The sequence below is a fragment of the Diadema antillarum genome, unplaced genomic scaffold (genome assembly GCF_040938485.1).
Source record: "Diadema antillarum isolate AM-2024a unplaced genomic scaffold, OU_Dant_1.0 scf00000017, whole genome shotgun sequence".
Taxonomy (NCBI): domain Eukaryota; kingdom Metazoa; phylum Echinodermata; class Echinoidea; order Diadematoida; family Diadematidae; genus Diadema; species Diadema antillarum.
In genome coordinates, this window is record NW_027270906.1 from 4958540 (window position 1) to 4977420 (window position 18881).

The 18881-nt window shown below is 39.4% G+C and overlaps 1 protein-coding gene across 1 annotated transcript; it reads left to right on the top strand.

Moving 5' to 3' along the window:
* Positions 1-3789: 3789 nt before the first annotated feature.
* LOC139726774 (cytochrome P450 3A40-like) lies at positions 3790-18483 on the top strand. The gene is made up of 13 exons (XM_071637768.1): positions 3790-4082; positions 5195-5288; positions 5837-5889; positions 6543-6639; positions 7698-7814; positions 8555-8646; positions 9226-9377; positions 10518-10648; positions 11189-11350; positions 13262-13482; positions 14143-14280; positions 16009-16171; positions 18148-18483. Exons 1-13 carry the CDS (start codon positions 4009-4011, stop codon positions 18235-18237), a joined length of 1584 nt encoding a protein of 527 aa, XP_071493869.1. The 5' UTR covers positions 3790-4008; the 3' UTR covers positions 18238-18483.
* Positions 18484-18881: the final 398 nt, after the last annotated feature.

The following is an 18881-nucleotide window of genomic DNA, read 5'->3' on the forward strand; positions in this document are numbered from 1 at the left end:
GAAAGGTAACAAATTTAACTTGTTGCCCCTTCGACCAAAGTGGGATTCTATTACCCTAGAAATGCTATCTCCCACGTTTGGTGAAAATCCGTCGAAGATTTCTCGAACAGATGCAGAAAATGTGGAAAATTCCCCTCCTTTCCCTCACTCAACCCCCTCCCCCCCCCCCCCCCATAAGGACACCTCTCGATCCGCCACAATAAAACATGAAATGTCAGTCATTAATGTCTTCATAGCATTAACCCTATCTTTTTTTTTTTTTTTTTTTTTTTTTTTTTGGGGGGGGGTTCGGCGAAAGAAGATAAGATTCCACAGTTTAGGGACTCTGAGGCTTACCCCCCCCCCCCCTTCCCCCTTCCGCGGGGTATGTGTGTGTGTGTGTGTGGGGGGGGGGGTCATTTTCTAAAATTAAGATCATATTACAATAAAATGCAATCTGCCAAGTTTTGTGAAAATCCGTTGTAGATTTTTCAAGAAGATGCTGAAAATGTGGAAAATCCCCCTCCGCCCCCCCCCCCCCCAATCTGGGCACCCCTGGGTTCGCCATAATCAAACGTGAAATTTCAGTCATTAATGTCTTCATCAGCACTAACTTACCTCTATCTTTTCCAGTTTGACAGAAGAAGAAAAAATGCAGCCTGAGTTTAGTGACCCTTAATAAGGCTTCAACCCCCTCCCCCCTCCTTTGGCGGGGGCTCATTTTATCAATTAAGATCATACTACCATAAACATGTTATCTGCCAAGTTTGATGAAAATCCGTTGTGTATTTTTAAAGAAGATGCGGAAAAGGTGAACAATCCCTCTCCTCCTCCCCCCCCCCCCCTCCATCCCTCGACCTCAGCTGGGCACCCCTGAATCCGTCCTAATCAAATATGAAATTTCAGTCATTAATGTCTTCATATCACTAACTTACTTCTATCTTTTCTGGTTAGACAGAAGAAGATTTAAAAATTCTAGATATTAGGGATCTGACGCTTCATCCCCCCTTTTTTTGGCGGGGGGGGGGGGGGGTATTAGGACTCATTTTAACGAATAAAGATCATACCACCGTAAAGATGCTGTCTGTCAAGCTTATAAATCTGTCGTGAGATTCATCGAGAAGATGCTGAAAATGTGGACAATCCCATTCGTCTACGTTACCCCCACCCCCACCCCCCCCCCCCCCCCCCTCACACACACACATCAGGGCATGCACTCCAGGATCCGCTATAATCAAAAATGAAATTTCAGTCATTAATGTCTTCAGAGCACTAACTTAGCTCTACCTTTTTTCGTTTCGGCAGAAGAAGAGAGAGAAAAAATCCATAGTTCAGGGACTTTGAGGCGTCACCCCCCCCCCCCCCCCCCCTCCTTCGGTGGTGGTGGCGGGACTCATTTTAACAAATTACAACCATATCACTATTAAGATGCTATCTGCCAAATCTGGTGAAAATCCGTTGTGGGGTTTGCAAGAAAATATCGAAAATGTTTAAAAAAAGACAAGTGGTCGCTATAGACAGGTGGGAGCTAAGACACGTGGTAAAGGCAGTAATGATTCATCCACAGGTTTGATTGAGAGTTTCTCTTCCATCTATTAATAATATAGGTGAAATGAACGGTTTGCACATATCCCGGCGGCTTTTGCACATTTCCCGGCAAAATTGAACATTTGCACATTTCCCGGTGTCACGTTTGCACATTTCCCGTTGAGGAAATTCAGAGATTTGCACATTTCCCGGCGAGACGTTTGCACATTTCCCGGCATTTGCAACCTTTCCCGGTATTGCACATTTCCCGGCTCCACACACCCTCACCTGAGTGCAAATATCAAAAACAATAACTGAAATAGTACTACATAATCATCATAATCGACATTCTTTGAGGGGAGTGGACAAGAAATTTGTTTCTCCTCGTAATATGGCCCATGCCCCCGATGTTGCATATTATGTATCGTAAAAACCATTGTTCTATAGGTCCTAGCATTCATTAGACAGGGGAAGCAGAGGTGACTCGAGAAAAGTCATAGGGCCTATTATTCATTGGAGGGCGCAGTCGCGAAGTAGGGGTGTAAATGGTATACTTTTTGGAGGCACCGAGGCCCATACCAGAACTTCTCGAAATTAGGCAAAGTATTTGGTTAAATATTTGGGATCAACATAACGTAGTTCTATCTTCTTCGGTTCGACAGAAGAAGATTAAAAATTCCAGAGATTTAGGAATCTTAAGCTTCAACTCCCCCTCCATCCACGAAAGGGGTCAGGGAGGGGAGTTGAAGCCCCCCCCCCCCATGGCCTCGTGCCTGCATCCCTGGATTTATCATTAAACCTGAACTACTGTTATCAATGTCTTTATAGCACCAACCAAGCTCTATCTTATTTGGCTACAGAATATAAGAAGAATTTTGATAAAACCGTAGTTCTGGGACTTTGAGCCCCCCCCCCCCCCCTTTTTTTTCAAATTACCTAATGGTGCTACCTGCCAATTTTGTTCAAAATCTGTCAAGGATCTTATTAAGAAAATATTAATGGTGGAGGTTCATGCGCCATTTTGACATGGAGTTTATCTATCATCTTTATACACAGTATTGCTAAAGTAAACGGTTTGCACATTCCCCGGCGACGTTTGCACATTTCCCGGCAAAATTGAACTTTTGCACATTTCCCGGCGTCATGTTTGCACATTTCCCGTCGAGACATTTATTGCACATTTCCCGGCGTTTGCACATTTGCCGGCAAGACGTTTGCACATTTACCCGGCGTTTGCACAATTCCCGGTGAGACGTTTGCACATTTCCCGGTGTTTGCACATTTCCCGGCGTTTGCACATTTCCCGGCTCCACAGGGTGCTGATAATTATACCTGATAGCAAGGAACGTCTCCAATAATTAGCTCCAATATTATTAATGTACCATACCTTGCTGGATTCTAAGCTTATAAGCTTGCCACTGAAAGCTTTCGAAGTATCATGTCATCGTATACACACATATATTAATTATAACACGTATAACACTAACACACACAAACACAGACACACACACGCACAAACACACACACACACACACACACATCAGTGGCGGATCCAGAGGGGGGCGCAACCGTTGCACACTCCCCCTTTAATTTTCATTAAAAACAAAAGAAATAAAAAGAAAAAAAAAGAAATGAAACCCGGAAGTGGCACTAGAAATATTAGTTACCAGTGGCGGATCCAGAGGGGGGCGCAACCGGCGCACGCCCCCTTTATTTTTCATAAAAAGAAGAAAAATGAAATGAAACCCGGAAGTGGCACCAGAAATATTAGTTACGCCCCCCCCCCCCTTTGCAGGATTCCTGGATCCGCCCCTGTATATATATATATATACATAATACGGATATTTAAAACATTATACACACACATGGCAATCCCTAAAACATTGAAAGATGATGCAATAAAAGATATTATAGGTAATATTCCATTCATTAAGCTTCCTCTATATGGGAAGGTTCCCTCTGCATGTCATTAGGCTCCCCCCCCCCACAAAAAAAAAAAAAAATCAGAAAGCGTTTCTGTTGATCGATAAGCAGTTCAACGAGCACAATGTCACGCCAACAATACTTAATTCATTCGGTCATAGTCCAAGAATGAATTGATAACTCCTTTTTTTGTGAGACATGCAAATATGCCATATTCTTAGCAATTCAATGACGAAAGGCACTGTGTGCAGAACATACAATGAGGCAATATCAGCCTTCCTAAAAGATTGTGTGGTGCACCCGTTTTTTACCGTGATGCATGTATATTGTTAATGCTGCTTGAACCGTAGGATCCAACTATGCTGAACTGTAAAGGGACTATTGTGGCAATTCTGTCACGATTTCTCTCTGTGTAAATACGGTAATATAGTGCTGTCTTAATAAGGAATCGATGCTCTTCGACCTGAATTGGCGCGATTAGCCTTCATCATCCTGTAAGTTTTCGTTTGGCTGTCAAACAGCCACGGACCTGTTTCGAAACAAGTTTTAACGAGAGAAAGAAAAGGACAGGACTGGATCATGACTTACTTCGAGTGGTCCTGGTCGGGTCCCACGTGGAACCTTGTCATTGCAGTAATCCTTCTTGCTTTCATGTAAGTAAAATTATGTATCGCAGCAAAGAGATATAATCGAGTAAGATGAATACTTTATAGCTAGCAACGTCTCGCTCAAAACGTTATTCAACGAGTCAGCTTTGTGCTATAATATTTCGCGCAACATCGGTTGTTCAGGATGGTATAGTAATGTATAGATTACTTATGTGGTTCTAACGAATCAATATTATCTAATTAATGTTGTCGCGATCACTGACAATGATCTTTTCAGTCGCTGAGACAGTTGTTGTTGTTGTTGTTGTCGTCGTCGTCGTCGTCGTTGTTGTTGTCGTCGTCGTCGTTGTTGTTGTTGTTTGTTAGGACACAACCGTTTCTCATGCAGTTAAACATTTACTGTGTATCTCCAGTGTGTATCAAAGTACATCAGAGAATGACATGTATGAGTGTGTGTGTGTGTGTGTGTGTGTGCGTGCGTGTGGCTTTTTCTGTGTTCTTCCTCAGCAATGTGTCTCCTCAGTAGTCATTTAGAAAAGTTTGATAGTCATATTATATACATTTCAGTGTTCTGTTCGTCTCTATACATGAGCCATGGTATTCAATTGCCGTCACATCATGATGATGAAGTGGGCTGAACTGAATTAACTCATCAAAATATTGCACGAAATCAACATATCACACATCCGTCTTTACTAAATTGGTAGGTCTATTACAGCGCCAGTAAATTTCAAATGGAAGACGTCCTCACTATATAGGTGAAACTCCGTCGTCTAATATGCTTTTTTTTTAATTGGTAACGTACAAACCGATATATAGAACTGATTTTGTGCTTGGACTCACTGTCATGTCATGTAGACCATCCCTTAACTTATTATAATTTCTTTCTTCTTTGTCTCTTATCAGAGGTGGGTTTCTTTTCTGTTATATTCGTTGTGCCTAATTTCAGCATTTTGTGCCTGGATTTGTTAAAGTGATGATTAACGTGTGTGAGATAACTAATATGTTTCGTTCCGCGCTGCGCACTCCGCACTTATAGAAAAAAAGGGTCGATTAATGTTTTAAGTGATACATAAAAGGACGCTATATAGTCAAACATAAAGCCACCCTGTAACGATAAGGCATCTGTTATAATCTTCTTCTTTTTTTCGGGACAGGTACATGGTGTGGTGCTATACATTCTTCTTGCGGAGAAATATCCCCGGCCCTGTTCCACTACCCATCTTTGGAAATGCACTAGAATGGAGAAAGGTTATCATTGATTATTGTGTGTTCGTCTGTTTGTTTGTGTGTCTCTTTCTATGCGTACTTGCGTTGTCTTTCCTTTAATTTTTGTTTCTCTGTTTTGTTTTCTTTTTTGGGAAGGGATGGAGGTCGTAAAGATTGATAGGAATAGTTGATATTGCCATTGTGCAGATGAGTAAAACCGAGCGAAGATGAAATTGATGATGACTGTAATAAACGAAACAAAGAAAAGATATCTTTCCGTTGTCGTATAAGGAACCGTGAGATAAGTAATGGCAAGACAAGACCAGTGATGACCGAGAAGTGCATCAATTTTAATGGTTATGATCCCAAAGAATGTAAAGGAACTGATTTTCAAAGAAAAGCAGCTTTGTTTTTTTATACTTCCAGTTGTTGTGCATGTAAGAACACATAATCTGATATAAAAACGTTTTTTTTATAGGCCTGACGATCAGAACAGAATGACGTATGGAGATCTATTCATGTACTTAAACACTGTTAAATTTCATGTGTTTGTACTTGATACCGGTGTACTATCTTTTCTCTTCCATCAGGGAATCCATCTAGCGCTTGATGATTACATACAGAAATATGGAAGTGGATGTGGGTAAGTGAAGCTTTAGATTTCTGCATGCAGCTGCACCTTATACATAAGAAATATTACACTCCTGCATAATAGGCCTACCGTGACAAAAGAACTATAGATGCACCAAAAGACGTACAAACTTGATTTGATTTTGATCTGATTGATTATATTTTACTTGCATGTCTGTCGGCAAACATTGATAACATTCAGTTCTTACCACAGCTGCTATTAGCAAAATAACCGGCAACACCAAAAATATTAAAGAAATTACAGGTAATGTGATGGTACCGTTATTTTTTAGGTTAATAGATACATGAATGAATTTATTTGTTTATTTATGTTTTATCAATTTCTTAATTGATTGATTGAATGATTAATTAATCAATTTACTTATTTATTCATTTATTTATTTATCTATCTATTTATTTATTCATTCATTCATTCATTCATTCATTCATTCATTCATTCATGCAGTAATATTGTTTTCATGGCGATATAGCCCCATCAAGGGTTTATGCATTATTGTTCTTGGGGGCCCTGTATAAGAACATATATACACAAAGTAATACATTTGACAGGGACATCCAGTTGTACATAATAATGTTGGCCTAGCATGATCAAACCGTTACGTGCAAATAACACAAATGAGTTTTTCTGTGTCATTGTACTTGCAGATTCTACAAATTTTTCTATCCAAGTATTCTTGTCTCTGATCCGGAGACAATCAAGCAAATCATGGTCAAACATTTTGACCGATTTTCGAACAGGGAGGTAAGTCAGTCATACACTGTATAAGGCCTACTACCTTTTACCTTTCCATTCCCTTAAAGGGGATGGCTAGTAACCGATCAGTGGGAATCAGTGGGAATGCTGGGGGATGATTGTTCCAATCCTTGTGGGATTCATTTAAGAGTACATTATATAATTATCTACTGTTGTGTGAAAATTATTTGCTTCAGAATGGTCTCATATTCAAGTAATGTGCAGATTAATGCCCCGTCACTGACCAGGTACGCTAACCTGGAAACATTAAACTGCACATTACTTGAATATGAGACCATTCTGAAGCAAATAATTTTCACACAACAATAGATATATAATGCACTCTTAAATGAATCCCACAAGGATTGGAACAATCAACCTCCAGCATTCCCACTGATTCCCACTGATCAGTTACAAGCCATCTCCTTTAAAGCTCGGGTTTCCTTCAATAATCATTCACTGAGAGCCACCATTCCTGATAATAATTTCGAAAAGTTGGTGATAGTGTCGTACGTCACACTGCGGACTTTCTTTTTTTTTTCTTTCTTGCATGTCACTTACAGTTTTAATCTATTCTTCGCAAAAAGTGCATGAGTTTTCTAAATTATATTGTGGTTTAGATTTTCATAGATAATCTGTAAGATTAAGATTATAGCTAATCACATGACCCATGTATAGGAAATGCGTTGATTTCACTTGTTCGGCTTTGTCTGGATGTGTCTGTATTGAATTCTGTGTCTCTCTGTGTGCATACATGTGCGTGTGTGTGCCGTTTTGTCCTATAATGCCTTCTTTGGACCTATATCCTCTCAACGTTTTATTCTTATCAAATCAGTATTCGTCTTTATTTTTCTTTCTTCTTTGTTTTCTACCTGAGCGTCAATTCGTTAACTTCTTTCATTATCATATACGTATAAAATACGTCTACAATGTATATAATTTTTATTTCATCTTTTGGAGACCAAATATTACACACACACATTTGTTTTTTGAGGTTTGTGAGGAATTATCTATAAGTTTCTAATTATTGACTGGTGATAGATGATCGTGTTAAATTATATTTTCAGCCGATTCCGTTGGACAATCCCAACATGGACAAAGCCTTGTTCTTAAGCTCAGACGATCTCTGGAGGAAGATTCGACACACTCTGACACCGGCATTCAGCGGCAGGAAAATGAAACTGGTAACATCTAAACACTCGTCGTATATCGATTAGACATATTTATTTATGCCTTGATGGACTCATTATTTTCTAAAGGATCTGTAAAGCCTAGAGCCAAAAAGGCAATTTACATTAAACCCACCGTTTTTATTCTTAAACTAGCATGAAATAGACCCAGTCGCTTACATTACATGACATTATACAGGACCGACGGAACCGGGGTCCCCCCCCCCCCACACACACACACTTTTTTGCATCCGTATTCCGTACATAGGAATACATATAGAGTGTCACCACTTTGCCCCCCCCCCCCCCACTTTACCACTTTATTTTTTACCCCGGAAGTGGCACCAGAAAAAAATAGAATGAAAGAAACCTTTTAGTTCGTTAAGGCCTTTGTTTTTGAGCTGGAGTTGTTTTTGAGCTGGAGACGTTTTTTGTTTTGTTTTGCTTAGTTTTGTTTTGCTTGTTAGCTCATGAAACCCGGAAGTGGTCCCCACTTTTGAAAACGTGGCGCCGGCCGTGTTATATGCAATTACAGGAAAAGATTTAAGAGGTCATGTACAAAAAGAACGGCAAGTTGTCCGTAAGTTATCACACATTGCTCTGATGAATTGACTATAACGCCCTGTCGCAATTATTTCTGATTGGAGAAAGCAGCAATGCTGCAGGAGCACGTTTAATATCAATATTAAGAACATTACAGCATAACGTACTTTATAAGGCTTTTGGTCTTGTCTGATATCCACTGTCAATTGCAGATGTCGCTAATGGTCAATGAACCTGCTGATAGATTGTTACAAAACTTCAAAACAATCTACGAGAAGAGCAACGGTGTATTCGAATGCAGAGAGTAAGTATTGAATAATAATTGTCTGCCTTGTCCGTCCGTATCTTATGGTTGCCATGAAGGGACATCGTAAATCGTGAATATCGGCGCCGATATTCACGATTTACGATGTCCCTTCAGGACCACCATAGTATCTAGTTCGATCTCACTATTTTTGTTTTATCTCTCTCTTCCTCGCTCTGTCCAGTCTCTCACATTATCTCTCCGTATTTCCTCCGTCTCCCTCCTTCTGTATAAATCTATCTCTCAAAAATAATGTCGTCTGCCTCTTTCTCAATAATTATATTGGTCTATTTTTTTTTCTGTCTGTCTTTTTAATCTCTCTCTTTCTCTTTTTCTCTCTTCTGAAACGTGTGCGTGTGTGTGTGTGGGGGGGGGGTAGATTATTCCTCGTATGAGTTTTCTGTTTGATATCTCAGTGTAGAAGACGAGATTTTATTCATACATTTAGCCACATAAACGTTAGCATTATACATTTACATTATCTTTCATATTAGTATCTTATCTGAAGAAAGAAATAAAATGATACACATTTAAAAAGAAAGTGCATGCGGCATAAGATAATAATTTTATTACATCCAGACTCTATGGTGCTTACATCATTGACACAATCGCGTTGTGTGCCTTCGGTCTTCACGTGGACTCGCAGAGAAATAAGAATCATCCTTTCGTGACGAATGCCAAGAGGTTTTTCGCCAGCCTCGACTTCACGTCCCCGGCCATGATTCTGTCAAGTAAGGCACAAAGCATGATGACTAAAAGGTCGTATGTCTCTTTTGCAATCTTCACGAAATTTTGAATGATTGAAGAATGTCTTTCAATATCATGTATTAAATCCTACGCTAATACACCCTAAATCTATAGGGTGTTCAGAAAATAGGCCTGAATGAAAAACTAACTCCATGCTTCTCGAGAGTATACGCTCCTCTTTTTGTAGCGAGAATAACTGTTAGATTTCTTTCGGGGTCGGAATAAAATGACTGGAAATCTAAAACATAATTTCCCCCTCCATCACAATGAAGTTTACAGTTTTATTATTCCGAGAAAAGCTCTGAATTACCCACCTCTGCAATAAATCAGCTCTCAAAAGGAATCTAATTTTCAGGGTTGCAAAAGAGACAGAGACAGCTTCTGAAAACAAATGATAATAACACAGGGTAATGTGAAAAGGAATTTATCGGCTCGTTACGTTATACTGCATAATTCATGCGTCCGGCATTGGTGGTCGTTAATGTCCATTAACAATAATCATCAATAATCATCAGGGCACTACCAGGGGTGTGGTAGAATGCTTTCCCAGATTATTTCATGTGGGCCTTATGACAGTGAGACGGGAAGGGGTGCATTGTGCACGATGTCGAGATATTGTGACTTTGTTCTATATAAGAAGGGTTATCTGACCAGGAATGGCGTGGTACCAATTCTACTGAATGGTCTCTGTTTGTTGTGTGCTGTAAGAGCGTTGGTCCAGCCATGGACCGCGGTCTAGCCTAAAAAGAACGATGGGGGCGCTGTGTCATAGTGGATAAGACTCCCGACTCCCCAAGCAGAGGACCCGAGTTCGATTCCAGCCGAGTGCTTACGTCTTTGGACAAGATGTTAATACCCACAATGTCCCTCTCGATCCAGGTGTCTGGCAACGCTAGGGTAATGATAATGGCAGGGCCCTCTGGCAAAACAGTGGCAACACTGAAGAGGCAACCCTGGATACAGAAGACCTTATTATTATATATAATTATATCATTATTGTAAGATACCGTGTCAAAGGAGTTTTGAATTTGTCCGTCTGGAAGAGCTAAGGAGTAGTACGATGACTTTGCCATAAGTACTTCTTTATTCTATTAAAATGTTTCCATGTTTCTACCACTTCCCAGCAATCATACCTGGAGCGGGCAAGATTCTGAAGTGGCTCGGACTTTCGGTCTTCCCCGAGGACGTCATCGCATTTTTCAAAGCAGTCGTCGATGAGGCCGTCGACAACAGGAAATCTACGAACGACAATACGGTGCGCCGTGAGAAGAGTGAACTTCGTCAATGTATCACACCAATATTATTTAACCAGTCAATCTATTGTAAAGACTTGGTGGTAGACCAAAACTTTGTAACATAATCATACAAGAAGTTTCAAAGTGTGAGGTATTTAATCTAAGGATTATTCATGGGAAAAAGCAGCGCAGAGACTAGTAGACAAAGAAAGAAAGAAAGAAATAGAGAAAGAAAGAAAGAGAGAAAGAGACAAAGATACGGAGAGAAAATTAAAAGCGGAAGGAAACTGAGAGAGATAAGGGACAATGCAGGAAAAAAGAAAGTAAGAAAGGATAGCAAACTGCTTATCAAGAAAACAATTTCGTCCCATACTTTCTCATACAATATAGGCCTACTGATACATGATTTATCTGGTTTCCACCAGCACGCGGTTGATTGAGATAAAACGACGACGACGACAACAACAACAACAACAACAACAACAGCAACAACAGAGCCGCCATTCTTGGAAGAATCTGATCCATTCCCTTTACCTTCTTGAATCTGTTGAAACCTACAGAGATTGGATTTTCTGCAGCTGATGATCGACGCGGCCGAAGAGGACGATGGCGACGATGACGGTGACGGCGGTGAAGATCTCGGGAGCCGCTCTACTAATCGATCGACGACCGAATCAAAAACGAAGAGGGAGCCCCTTACTAGGCAGGAGCTCACAAGTCAAGTGAGGCAGACGTTTCCTTTATATCTTTGATTATCTATTTATTCATTTCTGACTTATAATGTTTGCTCATATATCTTATTTAATAATAATAGTAATACCGTGCTTATTATCATAGCGCATATCACTGCCGTAGTGTCTCCTTATGCGCTTATGTGGAAGCTTCCTTTATATAACATGGAACAGTGTTCCACAGTGTGGGACCAGCATGAGCAAAAGTTCACTCACCATAAAACTTGGTTGTGATAACAGGACATTGGAGAAGATTTTTCTGAGCCGATCTCAGATTATGAGGGATCGTACCTTACCAAGGACTCACTGAGATATTCTGGTGCCATTGAATGCAGGCACTGATAAGTCAATAACAATATCTTATCTATGTACATTATTCATTAATCAATTGTGTTCATGTACTTATTCATTAGTTAATTAGTTTATCTAATTACGTAATTTCTAATCATTCATTTCCTTCCTTTTATTGCGGTGGGGGTATATTAATCTGTTCTTATGAAAATTTGAGGGCGTACAAAGTATGCTTAAATTTTGCACTGTTGAAGGCATAATTTACCATTTGCAGATGAAACAAAAATCGAGCATTGGTGCTTCAAAATAGTTTCAAGATGCGAGTAAGGGATAGAAACAACCAATGTAAAAAATTGAACCAGTATGATCGGTGTTAAGTATTGTTAAATATACACAATGTGAACAATAGTTATGATAAAAATGTTTCCGGACTAAACTGTCTACAGTTATGGTTTAATGAGAAAAATAGTGATATCTCCTTTTATTTTAGGCTTTATTGCAAAAATTTTATATGGCAGGATGTTTTGTGATACAACTGACCTACCTATGCATCAAAAGTGATATCTTAAACAGTTTCTAAATCACTGCTCTCAAAGGTAAACAAGACCTTTAACCATGCAGTAACTCAATTCTTACACATCCATCAAGCATCGCCTGTAGATTTGAACCATCTATATACGCATTGACTTTTAAAATGTTGTTGTTGTTGTTGTTGTTGTTGTTGTTGTTGTTGTTGTTGTTGTTTCTATGACTTGCCACGGTGTGGTCATGAATATCTCTCAATACACTGATATGTACACGTATGTTTTGTGCCCCTGTGATGGGCGTTACAATAATAAGTCATATTTATGTATTATCATTCTCATCATGAGTTTTCCCACTGGGTGTTATTTTTTTTTTGTTTCTTTGTTTTTGGACGTAAACGCAGACCATATTGGAATATTCAGACATGAATTGTGTCAGACTAACGTGATAACATTGTGGTGACTGAATCACGAAAGTCCGGAGCGTCAATGGAGGTGATTGTGCTGCTGTCCGTTTCGCAATTAGTAGGTGACGGGTCTGATTCCCCAACTCGTTCTTTCTCCTTAATTCCTGGTGTTATCGATATTGAGCAATCAACGTGATCTTACTTCCGTGAACTATATAGAATATGAAATCTATTGCACTTAGCGGAATATGGGCTGAAGATGGAAAATGAACAAACAAACAAACAAACAAACAAACAAACAAACAAACAAACAAACAATGTATATGGCTCTCAGAAAGACGCATGGTCTCATCCGGTCATTGCTGCAAGCACTTTAGTTGGGCACGAATCTAATGTTGAGCTTATCTGGCTCAACGGTCAAACACTGTTTTCATACACGCATTTTCACAACTGCATCATCTACAGGGTTAAGTACATCGCGGGTGGTATGCCAACGCAAATACAATGTCGTGACTTGGCATTGTGTTTGCTTAATGAGTCGTCTTTTTACAGTTTGATGAATATGTAATTTTGGACTACAGTACGAAAGAGAAGAACAAAAAGAAGAAGATGCAAACCCTTACTGTTATGAGACAAGCACTCCAGCATCGTTTTTGTTTTGTTTTGTTTTTATTTTTCAGGCACTCGCTTTCTTTTTTGCTGGCTACGAGACAACATCGAGCGCGATTAGTTTTGCGTCCTATCTCCTAGCAACGCACCCTGAGGAACAGGACCGCCTCATCGACGAGATCGACCGTTTGGCGCCCTCACGCGACGATGTCACGTACGAGACTATGAAGAGTCTCACTTTTCTCGACAACGTCATCAACGAAGCTCTGAGATTATACCCTCCAGGTGCCATGTAAGTCAATAGTCATCGTCGTCGCCCTCGTGATCGTTTCGAAATAATATCAGAGAAGACAGACAAGCAAACAAACAAACGCAGCGCTACGGAGAAATTAAACATTTTTTTTTTACATTATTATGGTTTTTAATTCAACCTTCCTCACACCCATCAGTACTGTTATTTGACTATGTTAAACGTCACCATTTTTATGTTCTCTTGGACCAGATATTACCTTTTATACTGAGCCTACACAGAGTATATTATTGAGGGTAAAACCAATACAATTGTTGGTCTCATTAACGAGTTTTTCACAAATTATTTGGAAATGAAAATGTAGAAAAACACAATATTTTCAAATTCAAGATAATTTTTTTTTTGGACGTGACTCGTCAGCCCTTGACCTTGACTGTTATTTTAGAATGTTTAGAACACTATCAAAAGTAACTGATGAAAGGATGGCTAATTGGTCACCTTCTCGTATCATAAGAATTATACTGTCCTTTCTCTTGCATTCATCATACTCATATGCGATGAACATCTTTGTTGACAGATCTGCTTTTTATTTTATCTTAAGTTTGTAAGTGAAGAAAGCGTAGTGATTTGAAGACACAAAGTTGATGTTGACTATCAGAGAATTGTATCTTTTGAATTTCTTCTCTTACACATTTTGTCAAGATTCGACCGTATCTGCGCCAGAACAACCGTGATAGGTGACCGTGTTTTCCCCGCCGGGGCCTCGGTTACTTTCAATGTTTGGAGCACCCACCGCGATCCGGAATTCTGGCCAAATCCTGAAAAATTTGATCCCGACAGGTAAAGTCATATAAGTACATAGTCACCCTCTGCCAGTGTGTGTGTGTGTGTGTGTGTGGTGGTGGTGGGGGGGGGGGGGGGATCCCCCTCCTTGTAAATATGGATTCAGTGAAAGGATAAATTTTATAAAACAACAACAACAACAACAACCATTAAAGGTATCCGTTTACCTTTGGGAGCAGTAATTCAAGAATTTTTCGAGTTATCACATTTGATGCACATGTGTAGGTATATACCTACGTCAGTTGTATCACAAAACGTCCTACCATATAAGAATTTTGCATTATAAAGCCTAAAATATAATTAGATATTACCATTTTTCTCACTAGACCATAACTGTATAGACGGTTTAGTCCAGAAACAATCTTATCATAACTATTGTTCACATTTTATACTGATTATAATTATTTTTTTTTTACAGTGGTTGTTTCTATCCCTAACTCGCATTTCAGAAGTAGTTTGAATCACTTACGCTGGGTTTTTATTTCATATGCAAAATGGTAAACAATGCCTTTAATGATGTCTGAGGAAAATCGGAGAATCCTGTAAAGAGTTCTGTGAAATTGTTAAAGTTGTGGTTAAATCTATATGCCGTCTTGTCACAGTTAGTCACCTTGGTATTGAAACGATTAAAAACACGGTATAAGAAGATGTCGGCATAATTTCATTTCATACTTTTAGCACACTGAAAGAGCAACTGACCTATACTTCCTTCACAAGGAAGGGAGAACAACAAGTTGAGAAATGTATAATTTAATGACAAACATAAGCAAATATCCGATGTGATATCTTATCTGTGTCTGCCTTCTAAAAACCGTGTCCTTGTGTTGAATAGACTGGTTGCGTTGTATCTTATTCTGGAAGTATATTAACCGTTCATTTGCCAGTAATCTGTTTGTGTATATACACTCTATGAGATTACTGCGGTTGTTAGTATTCTGTATTTACCGGGAACTAAATCGAAATATCTTAAAACCTTTCTTATTAACTACGATTATCTTTTTGGTATGGAGATGGAACATAATAACACAGGCGGAACGACGCGAGTGGGAACAGAATGTTTAGTGTATAATATTAGTTTATTTGCGAAAAGATAAGCGCTGATTGAGGAAGTTTGCTGTATACACTTGGAAAACACAAAGAAAAAAAAAATCAGCAACAACAACTGTCATGCACGAGACTGAAATGGGTTGTCAAATAAACTGGATTATAGTCAGATAGTGTAGGCAATATTTCTCCAGCGATGGAATGAATGGGCATGTATTTGTTCCTGAGAAATCACGAAGTTTCTTTTTTTTAATTCATGCATTCTTTTGACATTTATCGTTAAAGCCATGAATGCTTATTATTACTACTGATTATTGTTGTCATGATTCATAATGATATCATGAAATTAAAATCATACTGTCATGAAAATCGGTCTTTAACGTTGTTACACCACAATGGTCGACCAGTTAAGACGTACATTTCGGCTAGAAAATGCTAGTGAAATTGGTTCCGATTGTAAATATACAAACCTTGGTTCATGTCGCCATATAACTCAGGACGTCTCTAATTGCAAGTATAGCGTAGTAGGCCTACAGGGATAACAGCAGGTCGCACTGTATGCTTTCATCAATACTGAAATCTAGACGGGGTACTTTCGTAGTTTGAACGTTGCGTGCTATTGTAAAGAAATATCATTGTTCATTTGTCATCCTCCGTTTATTCTCCATGCACTGAGTGCAGGTTTAGCAAGGAAAACCGGGCCAAGCGTCACCCGTTTGCTCATCTGCCATTCGGCGGCGGTCCTCGGGTGTGCATCGGCCTGCGGTTCGCCGTGATGGAAATCAAGACCGCCCTAGTTCGAGTCCTGCAAGAGTTCCGACTCGAGGTCACATCGGCGACAGAGGTTAGAAGATATGACCGATATCGACATTGTGACGTCACCAGCCTTTGGAAAGTGAATGGGGTCGGGTTCAGGTCCTACCATGCACGTCCATCTATTATTAAAGGAGCGGCATGAATAGTTTTTGTTGAGATGTGGATTCAGGTTTTAACTTTTTGCGAGATGATAAGAAACCATTTACATGAAATATTTAAGAGTATATATACAATAACACTATATTCTAAGAGGAATTCACATTCTATCTTATGAAAATCGGTTTTGATAAGACTGAGATATCTAAATACAAAGCGAAGCAAAGTGGTCCTGATAAAAGTTGGGTCCCCACATTTTATTAGGACCGCTTGATTTTTCCTCTGTGTTTGGATATCTTGGTGCTGCGTTCTATCTTTAAGCATGACAGTTCATTTAATGATTATAATATGCAGGTTTATTGGATGTGTAATGTAATTGTATAAGATAGAGCCTCATCCACGTCAAGCTCTGCTTATGATGACGGTGCCCTGTATTGATATCTCCCTTGTTCATATACGAACACAATATGCATTAATAATGTTGCCTTACAATTCAAATAGGTAAAATAATGTAAGCACTTTGATATTTCACATAAGTGGTTTCCAATTATCTCGCAAAAAGTTAAAACCTGAATCCCCATCTCAATCCAAAGTATATATCATCCCTTTAACTGGTGGATACCTTTGTGCGTTGAGAGCTGTGTGATTGAGACGAGGAAGCAGATGAGCAATAGCTCATGACGTGTATCCATCACCGGCGCCTGGTCAAGAAAGAAAGTTAGAATTGTCTCGACAAGAGCTGTTTTTATCAAAAACTGTCTCGAGGTCAATATACTTAAAGAAAAAACTAAAAAGGGCCATTCTCATTTGGAAAAATCGCGAGGCTGACTTCGCGATTTCTCCCAATGAGAATGGCCCTACTTATAATCATTTCACGTACGGCTGCATAACAGAAATGGTCCCACTCTTTAGGTTGAAGGGCAGTGCCCATTGGCAATGCCCAGTCATAGTTTACACAACATCAAAACATGCATTTCATTAGTTGTCATCAACCCAAGTGGATGTGCGTACTATTAGTTGGCCGGCCTGTCTTCCCTTGTGCATAACATAATTATGTGGCGTACGTACGTATACTATACGTACACTTTGTACAGTACAGTAGACCAAGCGTTATGGGACCGGACGCGTACATGGAGTCACTTTGAAGAGCAAATCCAACGATTTAGCAGGTTAATTCTCACGCCGTTTTCAGAGTATGTTGTCTAGTAGGCCTATTATGAGGAGTCTATATCAAGTCTATAAGGTAAAGGGTGCATATTCTATGTAAAATAAGTAAGTTTTCATGCGGGTGTCCGGAAACCCAACCCCCCATTATACTTATACACACTGTACTGTATGTGCGGGACTTCCGCGAGTGCGACGTGCGTAAAAGTTTGGGACGAACATCTTCGGACGTCTTGACCCACAAAGGTACGTGAAAAACACTGAAAAATGATGTTAGTTTTCGAATTTTCGACCCATTTTATAAAACAAATGATGCACAGGATTATTTCGTGGCGTTAGTGTAGGCGTAGCTCACTTCATCAACGCTCTAGCACACCATGCATGTCACGTTGGCTATAACAAATCGAGTATATTTAAGAAAATTATGAAAGATTGAAGTTACATGTATTCGCTCTTTACATTGACACTAGGAGCAACTACATAAGCCTATAAATGCAAATCAGATGCGATAATGATTTAATTGTCAAACAATTTTCTCACTGACCTAAGCCTAAAGCTTCTTTAGAATTCCTCCTATTTGTAGCTATATGCCTTTGGTGTTTCATTCTGGTTTGTTTTATTATAAGTAATCACTTTGTATAACACTGTATTCATGACATCTTCAGGCCCTCTTAAATAGAGGTGGAAGATGTTTAACATTCCTTCTTTCTTATATATTTCAACGCCGATGTGCTTCACTTTCAGATTCCACCTGAGTTTGGGAAAATGGGATTTATCTTCCCGCCAAAAGGTATCACCCTTCGAGTTGTGCCTAGGGAGGATGACCGTACGTAGAGAGCAATCATCCTCGCCGCTTTAACGGCTGTTCGAAAGACTAAAACGACGTCGCGACGCGTCTTTGATCTCATTGGTGTTATTTGTGTTTTATTCCAATATACTATTAAGTATTCTTTGGAAAGATGAAAGAAAGTAAACCTAATTAGTCCATGGGCCAAGACCCGAAAAATGGGTTGTTGGTACCATCTGAGGTGGCACAACCTTTTTGGTGTCAGTTTGTTTGTCGGGCATAGATATGCTTATCAAGCTATGATAGCATTTCCAAATGAGTAGCTTAGTCATAATAAATGAATTTTTAACCAATTTGGTCTCGTTTTTATATCCCTATACTTCTGAATCGAAACTAAACGGCCATACAAAGAAGAGCACTGCCTTCTGTATGTCCACAGGTGTTCTGTTGTGAACGCGGTGCGCTTAGTCTTTATTCATGGCAGCGAAGGGAATATCCAAAGGGTTATGATGTCCACAGCTGTCACGCGGTGCGCTTAGTCTTTATCTAGACCAATGTACCGTTATCATATCTAAAGTTCCTCATAAAAGGGATTATCTATACTGTTTTTATACTACCTTATCAACAAATACATCAGTTTTAAACAAAAATCACTCTGTTCATTTACAATATCATTCATTGTAATGTATCG